The sequence below is a fragment of the Megalobrama amblycephala genome, linkage group LG13, assembly GCF_018812025.1.
Source record: "Megalobrama amblycephala isolate DHTTF-2021 linkage group LG13, ASM1881202v1, whole genome shotgun sequence".
Taxonomy (NCBI): Eukaryota; Metazoa; Chordata; class Actinopteri; order Cypriniformes; family Xenocyprididae; genus Megalobrama; species Megalobrama amblycephala.
The window spans coordinates 5840441-5865373 of record NC_063056.1 but is presented as its reverse complement, the minus strand read 5'-3'; the positions used below and the strand labels follow the sequence as shown (position 1 = coordinate 5865373).

General features: G+C 35.7%; 1 protein-coding gene across 2 annotated transcripts in view; it reads left to right on the top strand.

Annotated features, from left to right (window-relative positions):
• The window catches only part of bckdhb (branched chain keto acid dehydrogenase E1 subunit beta), a 95332-nt gene that overhangs the window by 16278 nt on the left and 54121 nt on the right, over window positions 1–24933 (top strand). For both annotated transcript variants that reach the window (XM_048152175.1, XM_048152174.1), the window contains exons 5-8: window positions 117–272; window positions 4040–4148; window positions 20889–20986; window positions 22162–22272. In XM_048152175.1, the coding sequence (XP_048008132.1) occupies window positions 117–272; window positions 4040–4148; window positions 20889–20986; window positions 22162–22272 (474 nt within the window). The remainder of the gene's footprint in view (window positions 1–116; window positions 273–4039; window positions 4149–20888; window positions 20987–22161; window positions 22273–24933) is intronic.

Here is a 24933-nt window from a genome sequence, read left to right as displayed (position 1 = left end):
TGAGCGGAGCTTTGGATGTGACCGCGTTAGCATTTCGGAGCCAATCTTTTCTTGCACACAGATGTGAGTTGTAAATGTAAAGTCTGTTCTATGTCTGTCTTTTCATGCTGTTGAAGATCGTGAATGAAGCGGCCAAGTACCGGTACCGTTCTGGGAACATGTATGACTGTGGGAAGCTGACCATTAGATCTCCGTGGGGCTGCGTGGGTCACGGCTCGCTCTATCACTCCCAAAGTCCTGAGGCCTTCTTCGCACACTGTCCTGGAATTAAGGTGAATCACACAGTCACATTTCACAGAAAAATAAGAAATATGTTCAGAAAATGAAGCCTGTTTTTAGGACCATTGAGATGTTTTGCATTACTTTACTTTTAATGCTATTTTCATGACAGTTAAGCATATTTTCTTTATTTGCTTCTCAACATTTTTGTGTGTACGTTTTTTTGTGCACTGTTAATTAAGTCTAAGCCAAACCACTGAAAATCTTTTACTCAGTCAGTTAATGGGTTCTGTTTGGGCCGTGACTCGGGATGTTCATTTCGGGGTTTTTTTCCTGACTGTTAACGACGCTCGTTAACTGGTCAATAACCATTAACCGACATGATTGTTAAATTAGAATTAAATTAAATTAAATTAGAATGGATAGGAGTCTGTGACCCATTAAAATGTCAATATTTGTTTTCCAGGGGTTCAGTTTTACATGCAAAAAATAGCAGCATAAACAACAGAACATGAGGATTCACACATCGTCACATCACGCACCTGCAGCGCTTCTGTGAACGGAGGAAAACTGAACAAAACTGTATATATAAAAGGAATAAATAGGCCTATATGTGAAATATATTTCACTCTTATAATTAACAGATTAACAAAACAAAAGAAAAAACTGCGACAAGTAGTATTTGCAGAAAGGAAACAGAGAAAGCAGAGAGATCATCATGTTTTTATTTTTTTTTATTTTACAAAAGTAAGATGTTTTGATTTTTATTGTGAGTGTACACAAAAGCGAACCCTTTTCAGTTTCGAATGGTGTCTTACTCTTATCTGTATAAATGACAGTATTTTAAGTTGTTTCCGCTATTAAAGGTGCCCAAGAATGCTTTTTCACAAGATGTAATATAAGTCTAAGGTGGCCCCCTGAATGTGTCTGTGAAGTTTCAGCTCAAAATACCCCATAGATTTTTTTAAATTAACTTTTTTAACTGCATATTTTGGGGCATCATTAACTATGCACTGATTTTTTTCAGCGCACCGCCCCTTTAATTCACGTGCTCCCTGCCACACGAGCTCTCGATTATTAAGTTCGCACAGCTAATATAACCCTCAAATGGATCTTTACAAGATGTTCGTCATGCATGCTGTATGCATGCTCCGAATTATGTGAGTAAAGTATTTATTTTGATGTTTATATTTGATTCTCTGAGTTTGAGGCTATGCTCCGTGGCTAACGGCTAATGCTACACTGTTGGAGAGATTTATAAAGAATGAAGTTGTTTATGAACTATACAGACTGCAAGTGTTTAAAAATGAAAATAGCGACTGCTCTTGTCTCCATGAATACAGTAAGAAACGATGGTAACTTTAGTCACATTTAACAGTACATTAGCAACATGCTAACGAAACATTTATAAAGACAATTTACAAATATCACTAAAAATATCATGATATCATGGATCATGTCAGTTATTATTGCTCCATCTGCCATTTTCGCTGTTTTTCTTGCTTACCTAGTCTGTTGATTCACCTGTGCAGATCCAGACGTTACCGGCTGCCCTTGTCTAATGCCTTTCATAATGTTGGGAACATGGGCTGGCATATGCAAATATTGGGGGCGTACATATTAATGATCCGTTACGTAACAGTCGGTGTTATGTTGAGATCCGCGTGTTTTCCGGAAGTCTTTTAAACAAATGAGATTTACATAAGAAAGAGAAAGCAATGGAGTTTGAAACTCAATGTATGTCTTTTCCATGTACTGAACTCTTGTTATTCAACTATGCCGAGGTAAATTCAAATTTTGAATCTAGGGCACCTTTAAAGGAAAAAATTCAGGTGATCACGCAGATGCCTCACGTACACATGTATCATCCCAGCTAACAGTTTTTGGTTCTGGGAACGTTCGTACATTACATTAATTAATGTAACATTACAGTAACATTACATTCATTTCTTACCACTAAATTAGTGGGACGTGCTTCTTTCTTTTGGTCGGTAAACAAAAACTTCTCGGTTAACATCCTATTGTGTTTAGTTACTTGCAAATCTTTCTGAAATCACACTTCAGACTTGTATAAATATTAATTATATTCAATAAAGAGATCGATAAACGAATGTTAGTCAGACATTAAAACAAAATGCCCATTAATTTTTAAATTAACAAGTGCGTGGCTTTCTGTGGAAGACAGAAGAAAGCATGTGCTGGAGATCACAGGCGTACAGTAAAGAAAGATACTAACAAACCCACGTATTCTTTTCACTCTTTTTCACACTAACCTTGGCTTTTATATTTTTAGCTATCTGAAAATTATAATGCATTTTAACTAGAAAATAATTTATTAAAAGCTTCATTAAATTTGATTCAGACAACTTAATTCTGCAAAATAATAGTATGTTTATGAATAATTTACGCATTTTAGCCTGTCTATCATCTGCAACATTTTACTAGTTTACATGGTTATAAAAATAAAATCTGACAATAAAAATAACCTGCAGAGAACATTCTGGGAAGGTTCTCTAGGTTATAAAATAAAACCCAAAAATAACCATGCAGGAAATGTTCTGGGAACATTCTCTTTAGGTTGCAAAAAAAAAAATCAATAGAGAACATTTCCAGAATATTCTTATTTGGTTCCCCCCCCAAAAATAACCAAATGGGAACCATATGGGAATGTTCGTGTTTGCTGCTATATCAGTTCTAGCGTTATTAACTTGACATCACAGCCTGTTCATTATCAAAATAAAATAGTCAACTAAACATAAAAAGTTACAGTGCTAAATTTAAATAGTCAGTACAATCTGTGCTGTTCACTGTGGTATTATGCAAGCACATTTTTGCACATGTGAAGGACGATGTTTTACGCCGCTGAAGAACAAAGCCTAATTTACAAAATAAATAATATTTTAGCATCAAAATACATTGTGAACGGAAACATTTGGATTCGTGCCAAATGAGAGAAGTAGGCTATGTGAGCCCAACGGTGGTTTCTGTTTCAATTTTGCTTAAAATAAATATTAAAAATAGTTTAGAAGAATACTAAAATAACACTGGTCTGTATGGGCTTTAAGCTGAAGCACGAGACTGTGTGATGTGACCGAACCAGTACTGTCAAAGTTTCCAAGGGCATAAACACAGAGATTATCATAAGCTATGAATGACTTTGTTCACAAAAGGAGTTACTTTAAAATTGAGTGGAGGATACATGTATCCTAGTTAGTATATGTGCTAAAAATAATAAAAAACTCAACAGTCTGAGATTATACAGCAACGCTGTTTAATCATCTCACTCACACAGCAACACAGATTTCTCATGCTGCATCTAAATGCTCAGGAAATTGGAGTTTGAATCACATTCAAAGCAGATCGATGCTTGACTCACTATGAAGTGACCTGCACCAGCATCGTCTAGATCAGTCTGCCGACTGCAGACTTGACGTTTAATGAGCCGACATACAGAGTGTCTGTGATTTAACCTCACCGCTGCTCTTCACACTTCACTGTTTGATTCTCTGTGCATCACAAATCTTTGTTGTTATGCACCAAATCTTCTATGGTGTCTTTATCCATAATGGTCAATTTAGTTAGGTCAGTTCAAATCTGTGTTTCTGCAGAGAACACGTGAAATGCTTCTTCCTGGCTTTTGATAGTGAGTCACTTTTTCATATAGAGGCTTCTTTAAAATGAACCCAGTGGGGAGACGCAGCGTCACCTTTTGAGTATTGTGTGTCTTTATAAATGTACAAATTACTTTTTTTTTTTTTGTTGTATTTCCCTTTAATGAAAACAAATATTAGATTATTTTTTTCCCCCTGTCTCTCTGTAGATTGTTGTGCCGAGAGGTCCAGTCCAGGCCAAAGGTCTTCTTCTGTCCTGCATTGAAGATAAGAACCCCTGCATCTTCTTTGAGCCCAAAATCCTGTACAGAGCAGCAGGTGAGAGATCATGGAACAGTCACAATGGGATTATGGGTAGCTGACATGAGATATTTGATGTTTGAAATCCGCAAGGAGCTTGTAGCGTCCTTGCTAATAAAATGGTCGACTCTTTCACTGATGATTCATAGTTGTTTATTGTTCTCGTTCCATAGCCATCACACAACAGCGCATATAAACCACCAAGAGCTAGAAAAAAAAAATTGAAAGATTGAAACGGAAGAGAAAGGAAAGAGAAGAAATGAAACAAACAAGCCAAAAAAATAAACAATCTTATAACAAAACCACATACATAGAAAAAGGTGTGATTGTTAACTTGTTCCCCTTTAACCCTCTGGGGTCTGAGGATTTTTGGGGCCCTGGAGAAGTTTTGACATGCCCTGACATTTGTGCTTTTTTCAGTTGTTCATAAACATATTAATGACACAAGTTTTTGCTTCAAAATGATGTAAAAATTATTCTGCCTACTCGTTCATATATAACAATATATTGATTTAGTTTTTGTAAGACACTTTTTGTCAAGAAACACAGTATGCGTGGAGGTGTGAATCACCATGAATAATCCTGTAATTCACACCTGAGAAGACAAAAGAATCGCATAATGAGTTGTAATGACCTGCATATTAATGAGGCCTTTCAGTCAGGTAGGCTGTGAAAAAACCCTCTGTGATCATGTCTCAAGCTCATCATGATGTATATCAAACATACAGAAAAAACAGCAATACTGTGAAATATTATTACAATTTAAAATAATGGTATTCTATCATATACTTTAAAATATAATGTATCTGAACAATGTGTCTGAACAATTATGTTACCTCAATGGCATTTCATACAGGCTTTTAGCTTAAAAGCATGCACATTTGGAGAAATATTGATGGATTCTCATATGTTTATGTCAATTTTCTATACAGAGGAGTAATATATATTCAGTATTTATTGTCATCACTGTGAGCGCTGGATACTGTGTTTTCAATTCATACTTGCAGCCGGAGGGCGCTCTACCTTTAGTCCACAAATGCCTGCTAAAGAAGAACAACCATGTGACTCTCCAGGAACTAACAGAGGCTTCCAGAGATCGCTATAATATGTAGATAAACACTTTTCAAGACGACAAATACACGATTTCGATGTATACATGTATTGCCTCAGAATTTGCATCTGAATAGCGCTGGCTCTGTGGGCGTGGCTGAATTAGTGGATAATGAGCTGAATCACGGATCGCGCAATTATATCCGCTGGACTCAGAGAATACACTACCAAAATAAAAGTCTTCAACCACACCCTATTACATTGATAAAATTCAAATCATATACATATTTTAACATACAAAATAATAAAAATAATAATAAAATATCCTAAAGACCACAAATAACAAAACAACATAAACATAATGCACCGGGGTTCATTAAAGAGCCTGTCCTTCTCTTACTCTAAAATGAATTAAAACGGCATTTTGCTAATTATTATTAGCATTTATAAGCTCATATTAATTGAGAAACTACATGGAATACTTATACTTTTAAAAATTTATTCAACACAGCAGATGTATAAAAAAAAAAAAAAAAAGTGGTGCACAATAAGAGGATTTTATTATATGTATTTTTATACATTTATACAGTAGCGTTTGAAAGCACACGGAAGTGTTTGATTTTGGGAGTGGGAGCGTTTGAACCAGTCCGCTGATAGACGCCTGCATTCAGACGCTCCTGTGTGTATCTGTGTAAGCACTTGGTGAAGAGTGTCATTGATGTCTATTTAAAACGTTTTTGGAGCGTTGATCATTGCAGCCAATCACAGACATATCCGAGAAACACTATATATAAAGGCTAATGCTTTGAGGAGCGGAGAAAAGAGTGTTTTAGTCTAGCATTTGTCATTGAGTCACAGCCAATATGGTCTTAAATAGTCTCTGCGAAGCACTTCTGCTTTAATAACGTGAGATTTTGGCCAAATAACATGCAAATAACAGAATAAAATAGCTACAGTAAAATTTGTAAACTGTAAGTTGATGAAAACGTAATGCGATGCACTTTCTGAATGCGAAACATATGTGACCGGTGCTGGCGAAATGAGTTGCAATGAGCACATTTTCAAAAATGCACATTTTCAATCTCTAATAAAAAAAATTCAAAATGCTGTATGATTTGTTGGAATCAGAGAACAAATGACTGAGCTACACCTGTTTGAAATCAATAGAGTCAGCAAAATCAAATTTGAGAAAAATCGAGTAAAAGTTTTCTGAAGGTTCCAAAACAAAATCACCTAGCAACCAAACCTTAAAATGCCTGGTAATAACCCAAATTTGGCACACACCTCATCAAAACCAAATATCTATAGGAAAATATATATATTCAACTTTTTTCCCATCAATATTTTACTTTTTTGGGTTAGTTCACCCAAAAATGAAAATTCTGTCATTTATTACTCACCCTCATGCTGTTCCACACCAGTAAGACCTTCGTTAATCTTCGGAACACAAATTAAGATATTGTTGATGAAATCCGATGGCTCAGTGAGGCCTCCATAGACAGCAATGACATTTCCTCTCTTAAGATCCATTAATGTACTAAAAACATATTTAAATCAGTTCATGTGAGTACAGTGGTTCAATATTAATATTATAAAGCCACGAGAATATTTTTTTGTCCACCAAAACAAACGATTTCAAAACACTGCTTCGTGAAGCATCGGAGCGTTATGAATCAGTGTATTCATGATTCAGATCGTGTGTCAAACCGCCAATGGCTGAAATCACGTGACTTTGGCGCTCCGAACAGCAGATTCGATACACTGATTCATTGTGCTCCGAATCTTCCTGAAGCAGTGTTTTGAAATCGGCCATCACTTTATAAGTCATTATTTTGTTTTTTTTTTGGTGCAGCAAAAATATTCTCGTCGCTTTATAATATTAATATTGAACCACTGTACTCACATGAACTGATTTAAATTTGTGGACAATTAAACTGAAACGCTGGCCAATATAGTGATGGAAGTTTCACGTCTATAAATACGCACAGCCTGGTTTACCATCAGTAAGGGCATGAAGGTTGAAGAGTGTGAAGGTTGAATTAGCAGAGCAATAGCACAGCTGTACATGAAATATTTGCAATCAATACAACATAATAGGAGACATATCAGAAATCCAAACAGGACAGATTGTTGGTGCTGTTGACAGCTGTGGTATCGCTGGTTCATCTGTGACCAGGACAGCAAGTCTTTGTGGTATATCGAGAGCTGTGGTATCCAGGGTAATGTCGGCATACCGCCATATAAAATGAACCACATCCAACTGTTGATGCAAGAGGAAGCTGTCTGAAAGGGATGTCCAGATACTAACCCGCATAAAACCACAGCTGCCCAACTTGCTCCAGAAAAAATGCTCTCCTGTTTCCACCAAAACTGTTTGTCAGGAGCTCCACAGAATCAATATTCATGGTTAGGCTGCTATAGCCAGGCATTTGGTCACTCGTGCCAATACCAAATGTCGGATTCACTGGTGCCAGCAGACCAAGAGCATCTTGGGCTGTGGACAATGTGAAAAGTATTGCTCTGAGGAATCCACCTTCACTGTCTTTCCCACATTCGTGGGAGTTATGGTGGAGAAGAAGCCCCAAAGAGGCTCAACACTGACTGTTGCATGCCCAGAGTGAAGTACGGTGGATCAGTGATGGTTTGGGCTGCAATATCATGGCATTCCCTATTGTGGTTGGTGTGTGCGTCACTGCCAAAGACTACCGAACCATTCTGGAGGACCATGTGCACCTAAAGGTTCAAACATTATACCCTGAAGGGGATTCTGTGTATCAACATGATAGTGCACCAATACACAGAGCAAGACTTGTGACAGAATGGTTTGATGAACATTAAAATGAAGTTGAACAAATCACATGGCCTGCACAGTCACCAGGTCTAAAAATCAGAAAAAGTTTTCCTGGCCACTGTTCTGGAAGAGGAAAGGCTCATAATCCCTTTGGCCACTGTGAAGGGCTTGTGTCTGTCATTCCCAGGACGAACTGATGCTGTATTGGCTGCAAAAGGAGGCCCTACACCATACTAATAAATTATTGTATTGTCCATCCACTGTATATATCCACTACATTGGCCATTGGAGACCTTGCTCACTATTTATATCAGTGTCGTCATTGACCATTGAATGCTTCATCTACTAATGAAAACTTAAATCAAAAAATGAGACGTGAAATATAATATAGACCTGTCAAACAGGAAAGTGAAGAATGAGCTGCAATGGATATTAACCAGAAAGATGTGGACTTTTTATTCTGAAGAAATAACCAATTAAATAATTACTTTTGTTAGTAGTTTCATTACCTCTACAGTCATTCAGTGGTAATAATTGATCACGTAAATGGAAGTTTCCGCTCCCATCTTGCCCGTTCATATATTAGTGTTGAGTGTTTAGATGTTTTAGATGTTTGAACATCTCGAATGGTCTTAATATTGCTTGATGCTTTGCAGCTGTTGACTGAAGAGATGCGGTTTCTCATTTCTCTCTCTCATTGCCTTACATTGTACATGTTTTTCTACAGTATGGCTCCATTTCAGTCAAATGCTTTAGCGCAGAATGTTTCTCTCACAAGTGATGAGAGGAATGTGGGGAGGATTTATTGAAGTTGCCATTAAATTAAATTTCACCATATTTATTTTCCAAATGCATGTTATAGATCTTATTGTAAACAATTTATTCATGCATATGTTTTTTGACCTCGTAATAATTTTTTTTTTAAATTCAAGTTTTTATTGCTTTTGGAAGGTGAAAAGGTAACAAAAGTACAACATCACAAAAATAATAATAATGATACAGGGTTCCAGATTTCTACAGGCACAGTTGGAACAACAACAACAAAAAAAAAAAAAAGAAAAAAAAAAAAGTACAATACAAGACATTTCAACAAGTGTCAATCTATTCATTCTGAGTTGTTACTGTAATATATGTCCAGAACTCTTCCCAAGGCGACAACCCATCCTCTTTGACACCATTTATTCTATTGAGCATAGATTCATAAGAAGCAATTTCTATCATTGCACTAGCCCAATCTTTCAGTTCTGGGGCTTTCACTGTCTTCCAGTGTCTCAGAATAATCCTGCTAGCCACTGTGATACATACCATTATAACAGAAAGTACACACTTAGAAACATTTGGTAATTGAGACTTGTCACCCAGTAAACAAAGTTGAGGTGTCAGAGGTATTGTGGAGCCATACCAGCAACTTACGACATCTACAACTTGTTTCCAGAATGGTTTAACTAAGCTACACTCCCAAATACAATGTAAAAATGTACCCGTTTCCAACTGGCACTTCCAACACAAATCGTCCTTTATCAATTTCATCCTATAAAGTCTTGCCGGAGTGTGGTAGTATCTATGAAGAATCTTATATTGAGTGAACTTCCCCTTTACTTCTTTTATATATTTACCACACCCTGCCAAAATGCTGGACCATTTGTCTGAGTCAATTTCTTCACCAATATCTCTCTGCCAAATGATCCTTAAATTTCCCAAGTCACTACTCCTAAAGGAGTTTACCATTATATATAAATGTGGAGATTTATGAAATTCTTGTGTTTTGTTTAAATAACTTGAGATAGGATTGTCAACCATGGGGCCAACTTTAGACAATATACAATTACGTAACTGTAAAAACTTCCAGAAGTTTTCTTTTCCCACAAGATTATAACGCTTAGTTAAATTTTCGTAAGACCTTAACACCCCATTCTCATACAAGTCTTCAATTTTACTTATACCTTGCTGGTGCCAATACTTCCAATAAATCAGCTTTTTACCAATACTGATTGCTGGGTTATGCCATAATGAAGAGTATTTCTGTAAATGGTGAGATAATTTGAATATTTTATGAATTCTAACCCAAACATCTCTAGTGTGAATAAGAACGGGATTTGTAGTATTAAAAGTAGACTGTGAGAATACTTCAATAGGAGTAAAGGGTGCACAAATTTTATATTCAATATTCATCCAGTCCGTTTTATCTTTTTCCTGATTCCAATATTTAGCTATTTTAGTCAGGACAAGACCTCGTAATAATTTAATCAAAAACAGCAGACTGTACTCTGGTGACGAATGCAGGATCTCCAATCATTTAGTTCTCTTAAACCCCGCCCCTGCAAGTTCACATTTATCTGCTTACACTTTTGAGGGCCACGCCACATCTAAACAGCCAATCAACAACTGATGCATAGAATCAAGTCCCGCCCTACTTTTTTTGTTTTTGTTTTTGATAATCTGTTGCACTCAGATATATGTCACAATATAGGAGAAAAGATCCGTCACTACTTCTGTTACATTGTGACGATCATTTTATAATCATGACATACACAAGACATTACTTTGGACTCAAAATGGTCTTCCTGTAAAGAGCAAATCCAACACCATCACTTGGTTTCTTCAAGGTAGTTTTTGTTGCTTTCAAAATATATATATATATATATATATATATATATATATATATATATATATATATATATATATATATATATATATATATATATATATATATATATATATATATATATATATATATATATATATATATATATATATATATATATATACAGTACAGTCCAGTCCAAAAGTTTGGAACCACTAAGATTTTTAATGTTTTTAAAAGAAGTTTCGTCTGCTCACCAAGGCTACATTTATTTAATTAAAAATACAGTAAAAAAACAGTAATATTGTGAAATATTATTACAATTTAAAATAACTGTGTACTATTTAAATATATTTGACAAAGTAATTTATTCCTGTGATCAAAGCTGAATTTTCAGCATCGTTACTCCAGTCTTCAGTGTCACATGATCCTTCAGAAATCATTCTAATATGCTGATTTGCTGCTCAATAAACATTTATGATTATTTTCAATGTTGAAAACAGTTGTGTACTTTTTTTTCAGGATTCCTTGATGAATAGAAAGTTCAAAAGAACAGCATTTATCTGAAATACAAAGCTTCTGTAGCATTATACACTACCGTTCAAAAGTTTGGGGTCAGTAAGAATTTTAATTTTTATTTTTTTGAAAAGAAATTAAAGAAATGAATACTTTTATTCAGCAAGGATGCATTAAATCAATCAAAAGTGGCAGTAAAGACATTTATAATGTTACAAAAGATTAGATTTCAGATAAACACTGTTCTTTTGAACTTTCTATTCATCAAATAATCCTGAAAAAAAAATATTGTACACAAATATTTTGTACAGTTGTACACATTAAATGTTTCTTGAGCAGCAGATCAGCATATTAGAATGATTTCTGAAGGATCATGTGACGCTGAAGAATGGAGTAATGATGCTGAAAATTCAGCTTTGCATCACAGGAATAAATTACTTTGTGAAATATATTCAAATAGAAAAGTTATTTTAAATTGTAATAATATTTCACAATATTACTGTTTTTTACTGTACTTTTTATTAAATAAATGTAGCCTTGGTGAGCAGACGAAACTTCTTTTAAAAACATTAAAAATCTTAGTGGTATATATAACATAAAATATTTTTTTTTCTTTTTCTTCCAGTTCAAATAAACTGTTTGTCCATGATGTACCAACTTGATTGCTTTAATGCTACAGTCTTTTTGCTTATCATGTGACTAATTACTCTGAGGTCTTAGGATCAGGAAAGTGACATCATTAAAACATTATTTGCCTGATGAAACCACAAGAAAACACAATCTCAATTCTTCTCTAGTGGCAGTTCTGATCTGTTATGTCAAAGAAAAGAACCTCCAGAACACATCTGTTATAATAAAATGAAATAATTGCTGTTTTTATAAGTTGCATATGAAAATATTTTGGATAAATACAGGGTTACTTTTGAATAGATATCAGTCTTTTTTCCACATAATGTCGTTACAGCATCTTCCATCTGGGGTTAAACTAACCACAGCCAAAACTAACCAGCCGCACTTTAAGCCATTGGTTAGGAGAAGAATTTTTGGTGCAGTTTAAAGCACAAGTAAGTGTGGCTCTAAACGACATAATCCTCATATCCAAAGAAACGGTTAAATAAAGAAATAAAAAGTGGAAAAAGAAAATTGATGCAGTTTTAAGGAAGCCAATGCAAGTGTGGTTTGCCATGAGGATTAGTGCATATTTATCTCCCGATGGATCGCTTTAGATCTGCTCTCTGTCTGTCTTCATGTTCACTTGAAAATCTGACTTATGTGTCTCTCAAGAATTTTGTTGAATGACTTTAATTTCCTGATTGAACATTGGAGCTTGTTTTAGGAACTTTGGCTCTTTATCATTATTTAGTTTTAATTTTAGACCGGTGCTTTTCTTTTTTTCATGCGGTTATTCTTACATGTGGGAATAAATCATTCAGACATTCAGTTTGTATAAATCTTGATTTGAAAAACATTATAGGTTAATGGTAATGTGGAATTTTCCAATTTCCACCTTGTCTTTTTTTGGATTCAGTCATTATTGCCAACATTGGAATTAATGTGATAAATTATAACTCCTGCAAGTTTAGTTGGCCTTAAATATGGCTTTGATTTATAACATGGTATTTAGAAGTTCACATCACCTTATGTGTAAATTTAGATTTAATTTTCTGAAGTATGTTAGTGTTTTGTTAATCGTCCATGTGGAGTTGTCTTTTGCAGTACTAGGGTGTTGTGGGTTGTTGCCAGGGAGTTGCTATGTGGTTGCTAAGGTTCCCTTAAAGGTGCCGTAGAACGTCTTTTCAAAATATGTCATATAAGTCTAAGGTGTCCCCTGAATGTGTCTGTGAAGTTTCAGCTCAAAATACCCCATAGATTTTTTTTTTATGAATTTTTTTAACTGCCTAATTTGGGGCATCGTTAACTATGCACTGATTCAGGCTGCGCGGCCCCTTTAAATCTCTCGCTCCCTGCCCTCCTGAGCTCTCGACTATAAGTGCAGTTATACAGTGCATAAACAAAGTTCAATTTACAAATATCACTAAAAATATCATGTTATCATGGATCATGTCAGTTATTATCGCTCCATCTGCCATTTTTCACTATTGTCCTTGCTTGCTTACCTAGTCTGATGATTCAGCTGTGCACACATCCAGACGTTAATACTGGCTGCCCTTGTGTAGTGCCTTGATCATGGGCTGGCATATGCAAATATTGGCAGCGCACATATTAATGATTCCGACTGTTATGTAACAGTCGGTGTTATGTTGAGATTCGCCTGTTTTCCGGAGGTTTTTTAATCAAATGAGATTTATATAAGAAGGAGGAAACAATGGAGTTTGAAACTCAACATATGTCTTTTCCATGTACTGAACTCTTGTTATTCAACTATGCCGAGGTAAATTCAATATTTGATTCTAGGGCACCTTTAAGTTTTAGCATGTGACCGTGTGGCTGCTAGGGTGCTTTGCTTAGTCAAACCCCAAGAGAGTTTTAGCATTGTGTCAAAAACACACCCATAATAGTCAGCAATGTTGTCAACATTGCAAGCATGTAATGCTGCTACACACCTTTGGAAATATGATATCCATATAAGGTATTGTTCATGTTTATAGCATAAACATGTATCTTTCTCCATCTCTGAATTAGGTTTTTATTAAAAAGTGGTTGTACCATTAAATCCAGCAGTATTTTTAAATGATAGAGTGTGTGTCCGCTGGAAACACATATCAGGCATCCAACAACCTACCACTCGAAAGAATCTGGATCATTAGTGATGCATTTTTACTAGACTTCATCAATCACTTGAACCCTGGGGTAAAACCTCCCAACCACAAATCAGTGAGCTCAGCCTGAACTGCTCCAACAGTCACTGCGATCAATAACTATCAATCATTTTTTTTAAATATGTAAATTGAGTGTGATGCATAGCAAACATTTTTTTGGCTGCAAGATTCTTGCTGATGTTAGGATCAAGAAACAGGCTGTGAATAAACATTGGGGTCACTGTCAATAGAAAGTGAATTCAAGTTTGTTACAAATAGCAGCTGTAGTAAATTATAATAATACATACATAGGGGTTTAACGGATCGTGATCCGTGATCCGTACAGCCCAGGCCCCATGGTTTGGCACATATGTGATTCTCAGATTAGTTGCAAAGTTTAACCATCATATAGTGAAAGTTTATTGGTTGCACTTTATTTGACAGTACGTGCCCTTACATGTACTTACCGTGTACTTACCTAAGAAAGTACTGTGTATTATAAGGTAACTACGTGGGTTAAGGTTAGGTTCAGGGTTAGTACCTAGTTATTACCCAGTTATTGCAATTACGATAATAAGAGCTTAGTATGTACATGGGGAACAGGACTGTAAAATAAAGTGCTACCAGTTTATCATTTGCACATCAAGCAATTTTAAACCACTCAAGTGCAACAAGAGGAGAAAGAGAACTCAATTGACCCTTCGCAAAGACCTGCCCCCCTTAGTTACTGTTGTTTTGTCTGACAAGCCATGGCGCTGTCACGCCACACAGAGTGAAAAATACATCGCGAAGCAAAGAGGACACTGACAACACGTCGTCAGACAAGACAGAGCAGGTTACTTTTGATATTTAACAAAGTCCCAGCTTTTAAACTGTGTAGTTTTTTTTTTTTAAAGAAATTCGAGCAATAAAAAACGTTTTGTGGCTCTTTAATGTGTTGTGACAGATCGCTGTAGCGCCTTAGCTCAAGCAGCTCATGAACTGATCATCTCTTCATACTAGTTAATTTATAGCATCAAATAAACATGAATGAACATGAGGAGAAATGTTGTTTCAAACGTGGAAAGACGTCAGTACACACCATTTTTCAAATTCAAGTCCACCGAGGTTAATCTTCTAACTCCTGACTGCTTTGTTGGACAAAATGGTGGATTCGGCATTCTGATTGGTTAGATTGTTTGTCAATCAAACTCCCGGCGAAGGGTCAATTCAGTACTCGCATGCTGTTTTTTGTGCACACACACTCAAAGCGCACACAGAGAGTCATGTTTCAGACAGCGAGTGAACACAGAATTGAGTTCTCATTAGAGTTGTCAAAAGCACCGACTTCGGTACCTAGTCGGTACTGAAATTTTAAAAATGTGAGATTCATAAACCAGACATCCCAAGTCTCCCGGAAGTTCCAGGAGTCTCCCGCATATTGATAGCGGCTCCCTGATGCCCGCAAATTAGTTAAAATCTCCCGGAATCTAGAGCGAGCGAGCAAGAGCGTGCATAGAGACTATGTTTCAAACCAGCGCGCGCACGGCAGAGAGGGAGAGGGAGCGAGAGAGAGACCTTGCGTGTGTGTGTGTGTGTGTGTGTGTGTGTGTGTGTGTGCGTGTGTGCGAAGCGCATGTAAGACAGAGAGCATCCCGAATGGCCTTTTTCGGCAAATCAACCAATCAATTATCAGTGAGGTGAGTTGACAAGTTTCATTTCATGTGCATATTATTCAGGCTAGTTGCCAAGGCTACATGAAAACAACAAACTCCTTAGACCTGTTTAAAGTTGCAATGGAAAATAAATAAAAGCAGTTTACATAAATAGTATAAGCAGCTTATATAAATAGTAAAAGTAATCTACATATTTAAACATAATTAACGAATAATTGCATATGCCTATAGCTTATAGCTCCTTCCTCTTTTTTTTTTTTTTTTTTTTTTTTTGGAGGTTTGCAGGTTGGGATGTCTGATAAACAGCGTTCAAACGCTGCCATGTGTTGATCATTGAAGCCAATCACAGACATATCAGATGAGCGCGTCAACACAATGGCCAATCAGAGGTGTTTACGAATCCACTCAGCGGTGCTCAAAGTGTTACATTTTTAAAATTTCAGTACCGATTGGTACCGAAGTCGGTACTTTTGACAACTCTAGTTCTCATCCAGTTCTCTTTCGCATCTCCTTGCGTTTGAATACGCACATACACACAAAATTATCTCAAAATACCATCTTGGCAAGTATTTTCATAAGTCAGTTATGTCTTAAGTGAAAGTAAATAGTTGAGAAATCAAATTTGTATCATTTTGTTGGATCCGTGCATTAGGTCTTACATTGACAGCAGCCTGTAAATACCTGCTGCTGTCTGTCATTAATGTTAAAGGTGCCCTCGAATGAAAAATTGAATTTACCTTGGCATAGTTGAATAACAAGAGTTCAGTACATGGAAATGACATACAGTGAGTCTCAAACTCCATTGTTTCCTCCTTCTTATATAAATCTCATTTGTTTAAAAGACCTCCGAAGAACAGGCGAATCTCAACATAACACCGACTGTTACGTAACAGTCGGGGTGTACGCCCCCAATCTTTGCATATGCCAGCCCACGTTTCCAACATTATAAAAGGCATTAGACAAGGGCAGCCAGTATTAACGTCTGGATCTGCACAGGTGAATCAACAGACTAGGTAAGCAAGAACAATAGCGAAAAATGGCAGATGGAGCAATAATAACTGACATGATCCATGATAACATGATGTTTTTAGTGATATTTGTAAACTGTCTTTCTAAATGTTTCGTTAGCATGTTGCTAATGTACTGTTAAATGTGGTTAAAGTTACCATCGTTTCTTACTGTATTCACGGAGACAAGAGAGCCGTCGCTATTTTCATTTTTAAACACTTGCAGTCTGTATAATGCATAAACACATCTTCATTCTTTATAAATCTCTCCAACAGAGTAGCATTAGCCGTTAGCCACGGAGCACAGCCTCAAATTCATTCAGAATCAGAAGTAAACAATATAACAGTATACAATACTCACATAATCCGACGCATGCATGCCGCACATGCCTGTTCAAGGCAAGCGCGAGCTCTGTGGGCATGGACCACGGGATTTAAAGGGGCCGCAGCATAAAATCGGCGCGTTTATAACGATGCCCCAAAATAGGCAGTTAAAAAAATTTATAAAAAAAAATCTATGGGGTATTTTGATCTGAAACTTAACAGACACATTCAGGGGACACCTTAGACTTATATTACATCTTTTAAAAACATAATCTAGGGCACCTTTAAACAACAAAACACAGCTTTAACCAAGATTAATCTATGTGTAATTTATACAGCGAATGCTATACAGTGTTATTTTAAACTTATTACGATCCATGATATGATCCGAACTGTGAGTTTTGTGATGTGTTGCACCTCCCATACATTCCTCTGTGTCAGCTTTGTGGTTCCATCAATGTCATATTAATACAATAAATTTTCATTTGGTTTGCCATGGTTATCCTAATTTGTGTTCATAATCATTAAACCAATCATAATTAGAAAAAATGGCAACAAGAATAAACACATTAATATTGTATTGTATTGTATTTAGGTTTGATATTATTTTTAGTATCTTACAGGGATAGTTTTTTGAAAATTTTGATGTTTATCTGCTTACCCCCAGGGCATCCAAGATGTAGGTGACTTTGTTTCTTCAGTAGAACACAAATGATGATTTTTAACTCCAACTGTTGCAGTCTGTCAGTCTTATAAAGCGTGTCAATGGCAACAAAATCTGAGAGTAAAAAAAAAAAACATGCACAGACTGAAACCAAATGAAACCCTGCGGCTCACGACAGCACATTGATGTCCTAAGACACGAAATGATCGGTTTGTGCGAGAAACCGAACAGTATTTATATCATTTTTTACCTCTAATACACCACTATGCCCAACTGCGTTCAGCACTCGCTTAGTGAGGTCTGATCGTGCTCTGACAACGGCAGTGATGTCTCGCGCATATACTTCAATGAGTGCCAGACATCGCTGCCGTTGTCAGAGCGCGATCAGACCTCACTAAACGAGTGCAGAACACAGTTGGACATAGTGGTGTATTAGAGAATGATATAAATACTGTTCGGTTTCTCACACAAACTGATTGTTTCATGTCTTAGGACATCAATGTGCCGTCACGAGCCGCAGGGTTTAATTTGGATTTGTCAATGCATGTTTTTTGACTCTTATAAATTGTGTTACCATTGACACGCATTGTACGACTGAGTTAAAAATCATCATTTGTGTTCTACTGAAGAAACAAAGTCACCTACATCTTGGCTGCCCTGGGGGTAAGCAGATAAACATCAAATTTTCATTTTTGGGTGAACTATCCCTTTAACTCTCCTGTCCAAGCAGCTTTTTGTGCTGTTACGAGAGATCTCAACAGGTGCTTAGCACCTTCACTTGATCATTATAATTGGATAAATTCATTACATCACATCATTTCTCTCCTGTTTATTAACTCTTAAATAAAATTCCACCAACCCTCATTATTTCATACTCATCATTTCAAGATAATGTCACCTCTAAACTGGACTAATTTGGCCAGTCGTGCTAAAAGTGTGATTTAATAAAGGGAGTTTTGGGCTTTTTGAATGAAAAAAGAATAGCCAACAGTTAGTGTGTAATAATACAACAATGGCACTTTTGTATTCTTATTGCTGACCCCGTTTTGATTTCAAGTAAATGAAGCATATATCCTGGAATTGAACATTTTAGGGATTATAACCATCTTCTGCTTAGTAACTCTACACGTTCTGGATATTAAGCACAGTAGTAATGTTTAACCTGAATGTTTGACCTTTCAGTCACCTCAATCGCCACATCTTGACAGTGTTTCATTTCTTGCCCTTGACCGGTATGTGAAAATGTTTTATTGCTATACTGGTTTATGTTATTTTGAGATTTACTATTATCAGATGTGTTCCAGGCAAACTACAATACAGAAAATCCTGGAGCAGCTTGCTGTGTGTATAGCTGCTAAGCATTACTTCAGGGTTTAGAGCCAGTTTAAAGAACGAGATGGTTTTTATTAACCTGTGGACCAAAAGCCTATGAGACTCAGTAAAGCTCTCTAACCACAACACTACTGAGACATCATGAAACGAACTGCTATTGAAGCAATATTAAGAGTAATTGTAAGCAAGTACAAGCAGTTTTCAAAAATAACTGCATTTGCCAACAAAGTGAGGTACTTTTAAAAGTATTCCACTTATAATAAAAAAAAAAAAAGAACTGGAATACTTTGTCCAAAGTACATGTGAAACATTAAAAGCGTTCAGTCTTAGCTCTTCCTGGTTTTCCAAAGAAAGTTACTTAAAGTACAAGCAAAAAAGAAACACTTACTGGTACAGAAAAGATCATATGGAATTTTTCACGAACCTCTGTTTCTACTTCTGAGCAAAAGTACAGTCCTAACCAACCAAAATCAACTTCAACAATTTTCAACAAAATTACTTTAAATGTCATTGTCAAAGCAGCACGATTTCCCACAAGTCAGCAAAGACAATGACTTCAATGAGCATATAAACTGGGATGGGGAAAATGGCTCTAATTAAACGTAATTTAACAATAAAGATAATTCAGCATTTAGGAACAAAAACAAAACCTCGTGAGATATGACAGCTGTGAAATGTTCTTTCTGTACTCATGCTATTAGGTGAGACAAAAACCTTTCTTTAGCTAGTTTCTTATCTTGTTTCGTCCAGCCTTGCAAAACTCGCCCTGCAACTTACACATCTATCCAACGCCAAAGAATAGGCAGGTCTTATTCCTTACTTTTCTATCAACAGATCCCATATTCATCAACTCTTGCCCTCTGCCCCTTCATCTCAATGCTAAAAAGCCCCATTCTACTGTTATACCTCTTTGGCCAGCTAGAAGACTATTGCGTGTTGCTGTCTAGAGAGGACCGAAGCCTGGACGAGTTGTTATGATCTGAATGGAAGGGATTCAACTCACTTGTCACCAAACATCATGCAACCATTTTGTTTCATGTCCTCAGTTATGTCCTCAGACTTTTATTCCCCTTTTTTCCTACTGCAATTGAGCAATATAACAGTTTCTTTCACAGTTCATGGATTTAATCCTAACCCTATAAAGTCAACTGTGTCATTTTTGATACACAAAGGACTCTAAATGATCAACATGATCAAACCTTTGCTGAAAAACCTGTTACACACGATCTACTACATACTTTGTCATCTAAATGAATTTTTTTTTAAGCAAATAAAAAGCGTTTTAGTATAACTGTAAAAACGTCCACCTTCATGTGTCTTTTTGCTGTGAAATGGTAAAAATTAAACATAAGAATTACTTTTATATTGTTAGTAATATTTCAAAATGAACACTTACTGGACTGAAGCAACTTACTTAACAAGTTACATTACAAGCTATCATAATTTTATCTTTCTTTTAGCCGTATAAATGTCAGCATCTGCACCAAATTTCATATTTTTGCTCAGTTCGGGCCTCTGAATAAAAAACTAAAGAGTTTTTCCTCCTCTAGTATGACTGTATCATTCTATATGAGCCATAAAACCTGATGTATCAAATATGACACTAAAAAAAAACATTTTTTGGGGGATTTTTAGTATTTATTTATTATATATTTTGTCTAAAGTTCAATAAACGGTTCAGTTAAAAAAATATTTCTTTGGTAACACTTTACATTTAAGGTGTCATTTAACATTAATTTACGTATTAACCAACATGAACTAAAATAAGCGATGCATTTGTTACAGTATTTATTAATCTTTCTTAACATTAATGCAAATAACTTCATTATTTGTTCATGTTAGTTCACAGTGCATTAACTAATGTTAACAAATACAACTTTTGAAAATGTATTAGTAAATGTTGATATTAACATTAACGAAGATTAATAAATGCTGTAGAAGTGCAGTTCATTCTTAGTTCATGTTAACTAATGTTAATAAATGAGACCTTATTGTACCAAGTGTTACCATTTCTTTTTATTATTTCATATGTCAGGCTTTATAGGGTGACGTGTAATCTGTCATTTTGTTTTGCAGTGGAGCAAGTGCCCACAGAAGCCTATCACATCCCTCTCTCCCAGGCCGAGGTCCTGCAGGAGGGCAGTGATCTCACACTGGTGGCGTGGGGAACACAGGTACGTTTGTAAGAACTCATCCTGTGTTCACCATCAGATTCAGGACAGCCAGAGAGCTTTTGAAATCATAAAAGCTCTCTGGGTGTCCTGAAGCTCAGCTCAGACACTCCACAGGCGTATCCTGCTCAGTGACTGATGTACCTTATGACAGAGTGCAGAGAGAAATCTTGGGTCATGGGAAAACAAGGACTTTCAAGGCTTGTTTCTAATTGACGATAGTGTTCTTTTTCTTTTCATTCATCCCACCGAGACTTCATGCATGAGCAGCACAAACTAGGGCTGGGAGATAAATGAAATATGCATTACCGTTCAGAAGATTGTGCTCAGAAAGAAATTCTAGATTTATTCAGCAAGGTTGCATTAAATTGTCAAAAGTGACTGCAAGGACATTTATAATGTTACAAAAGATTTCCATTTCAAATTAATTCTGTTCTTTTGAACTTTCTATTCATCAAAGAATCTTAAAAAAATAAAATGTTTCATGGTTTCCACAAAAATATTAAGCATCATGACTGTTTTCGACATTGATAATACTAAGAAATATTATTTGAGCATCAAATCAGCATATTAGAATGATTTCTGAAGGATCATTTTTAAAATATATTCACATAGAAATCCATTTTTTTTTTTTCAAGCAATATTACTGTTTTTACTGTATTTTAATCAAATTAATGCAGCCTTGGTGAGACTTATGAAACACAAAAAAAAATTGCACTGACCCCAGACTTTTGAACGGTATTTTTTTCAGTATTATTTTGTTGCTATATAACTGAATCAGTTCAAACATTGAGGAATGACAGCTGTGGTATTGCTTTGTGGCATTTTATGTTTTTAAATATTACAGATAAACAATGCAGTTTATTATTGTATTTTTATGTATAAATTATGAAATGTTTTTCCACACTATTTTTCACACAAAAAACATAACATGTTTAATTAGTTTTGCTCCATACATTGTTTTAAACATTTTAAATGTACTTAATATAGTTTTTTTTTTCTTTTTTTTTTTTCTCATTATTAAGTCACGTTTATTAGCTGTGCCACGCAGTTTGAACACAAACAGAACCTCAACACTGGCTGGAGAGGCTCTGAAACTGCAGCCAACAATAGAACCAAGTGTCATAAGTTAGTCTTTAGCGTTAACTGTGAGTTAACCTTTGACTGTTGGGTTGCAGGTACATGTTATGAGGGAAGTGGCTGCTATGGCACAGGAAAAGCTGGGTGTCTCCTGTGAGCTCATTGACCTTCAGACCATTTTGCCTTGGGACACAGAGACCGTTTGCAAGGTATGATGTGAACACACATGTTTGCGGAGTTATTTCATCTTAATGGGATAGTTTACCCAAAATTAAAAAATTGTCATGTAGGAGATATTTTCCAGAAGCTGCTCTTTTCTAAACAATGAAAGTGAAAGATTGTTTGGGCTCTTGAACTCTAAAAAGGACCAAAAACGTATCATAGAAGTATCATTCCTGTTTATACTCTGTGTAGGAGAAGACCTTCAGCTAATAATAACTAAAATAAGGTTTCAATTTCCAAATTTCCATTTCAGTTTAGTTAGAGTTAGTTTATTGTCCTTTTCAGGAAATTTGTCTTGGACTCAAAGCTGCAAAACATACAACATTCGGCAACAACATCGTCTCTTTTCTTATTTTATTAATGGTTTCAATGTACTGAAGCTGTGAAGTTTTAGGGTTTTGTATAAAAAAAAAAAAATAACTGGAATTTTATTTAATATTTTGTATTTTTTTTAGGGGATTTTATGCTATTAAATTATATTTGAAAAATAAATGTTAAACTGTTGTAAATCATAAAATTAAAAAAAAGTGAAACAAAAAAATTAGAAGTTTAAGTTTATTATTATGAAAGTTGCATAAAAATACTATTTTTAAAATTTTATATGAATTATATATTTTCCAAAGCATGTTTTACTCTAAAACTGTGAGAAAATTAAAGCCTAAACAAGTTGTTTCAAACTTGAGGTTGATATCTCAAAAAATTAGCTTTCAGTAAGATTTAGTTTGGGTGCAGTACCAAACGAATGAAATTCACTTCCCAATCGTTTCCAATGCGGTCAATTTTGTGACTTTTTTCAGGACCATTTAAACTTTTCAAATCATGTCCATGATTTTTTTTTTTTTTCTTTGTGTTCATATAGCAAGTGTCAAAACCTTTTGTTTTGTACCCTTCCGATGAAGTAAAAAGTTCTAACCAAACGTAAACCAAAGCGTACAATTTTTTTGGTCAAAAATGACTGAACGGCACCAGAGGATTAAGTTCAATGCCGAACCCAAAAAAACTAGTGTTTAAAGATTTATGGGCCCATCACAAAACTGTAATGTCATGACAAAATATCTGTCAAATTAGAGTTGTAATATTGCTTTATGGTGGCACTTTGCATTGTATGATAATCTCCTAAATAGAATTGCTGATGCAAAATGTAATTGTTCTGACAGGAGCAGTGGATTAGAATAGCATGTCTTACTAAATCTTTGCAGTAGATTATTGTTTTGGCAGTGTGATCAGGGAGAAGATGTAGATTCTCATGGGTTGTTTGTTGGAAAGAAGCTCCTTAAATAAACATTAAACCCATTAAACTGCCTCCATGAAACTCAATAGTGTGTTTACAGTAAAGCACTACACACTGTTCACCCTTCTGTTCAGAAACCACATGGGAGAATTTCACCCTTGAAATAATTTGTTTGACTTTTCTCCAACAATTTGTACCATATCACCTTTATTCGCTGTGAGTGTGTTTGGATGTTGCACAGTCATTGCATTAGATTCACAATATCAAAATCGAGTCTGCATGTCTCAAATCTTTTGTTTTCTTGAACTTCACTTTTCTGCATTTTTGACTGGTATTTTTTCAATTTTTCTTTCATGAATGTGTGAACAGCAGGTGTAGTTCATTGCATTAAAGGATTAGTTCACTTTAGAATTAAAATTTTCTGATAATTTACTCACCCCCATGTCGTCCAAGATGTTTATGTCTGTCTTTCTTTAGTCAAAAAGAAATTAAGGTTTTTGAGGAAAACATTCCAGGATTTTTCTCCATGCAGTGGACTTCACTGGGGTTCAACGGGTTGAAGGTCCAAATGTCAGTTTCATGAGGAATAAGGGTCTTATCTAGAGAAACGATCGGCCATTTTCTAAAAAACATATATAAAAATTTACAGTGGGTATGGAAAGTATTCAGACCCCCTTAAATGTTTCACTCTTTGTTATATTGCAGCCATTTGATAAATCATTTAAGTTAAATTTTTTTTCCTCATTAATGTACACACAGCACCCCATATTGACAGAAAAACACAGAATTGTTGACATTTTTGCAGATTTATTAAAAAAGAAAAACTGAAAAATCACATGGTCCTAAGTATTCAGACCCTTTGCTGTGACACTCATATATTTAACTCAGGTGCTGTCCATTTCTTCTGATCATCCTTGAGATGGTTCTACACCTTCATTTGAGTCCAGCTGTGTTTGATTATACTGATTGGACTTGATTAGGAAAGCCACACACCTGTCTATATAAGACCTTACAGCTCACAGTGCATGTCAGAGCAAATGAGAATCATGAGGTCAAAGGAACTGCCTGAAGAGCTCAGAGACAGAATTGTGGCAAGGCATCTTACAAAAATCATTCTTAAGATCTTACAAAAATAATTCTGCTGCACTTAAGGTTCCTAAGAGAACAGTGGCCTCCATAATCCTTAAATGGAAGACGTTTGGGACGACCAGAACCCTTCCTAGAGCTGGCCGTCCAGCCAAACTGAGCTTTCGGGGGGAGAAGAGCCTTGGTGAGAGAGGTAAAGAAGAACCCAAAGATCACTGTGACTGAGCTCCAGAGATGCAGTTGGGAGATGGGAGAAAGTTGTAGAAAGTCAACCATCACTGCAGCCCTCCACCAGTCAGGGCTTTATGGCAGAGTGGCCTGACAGAAGCCT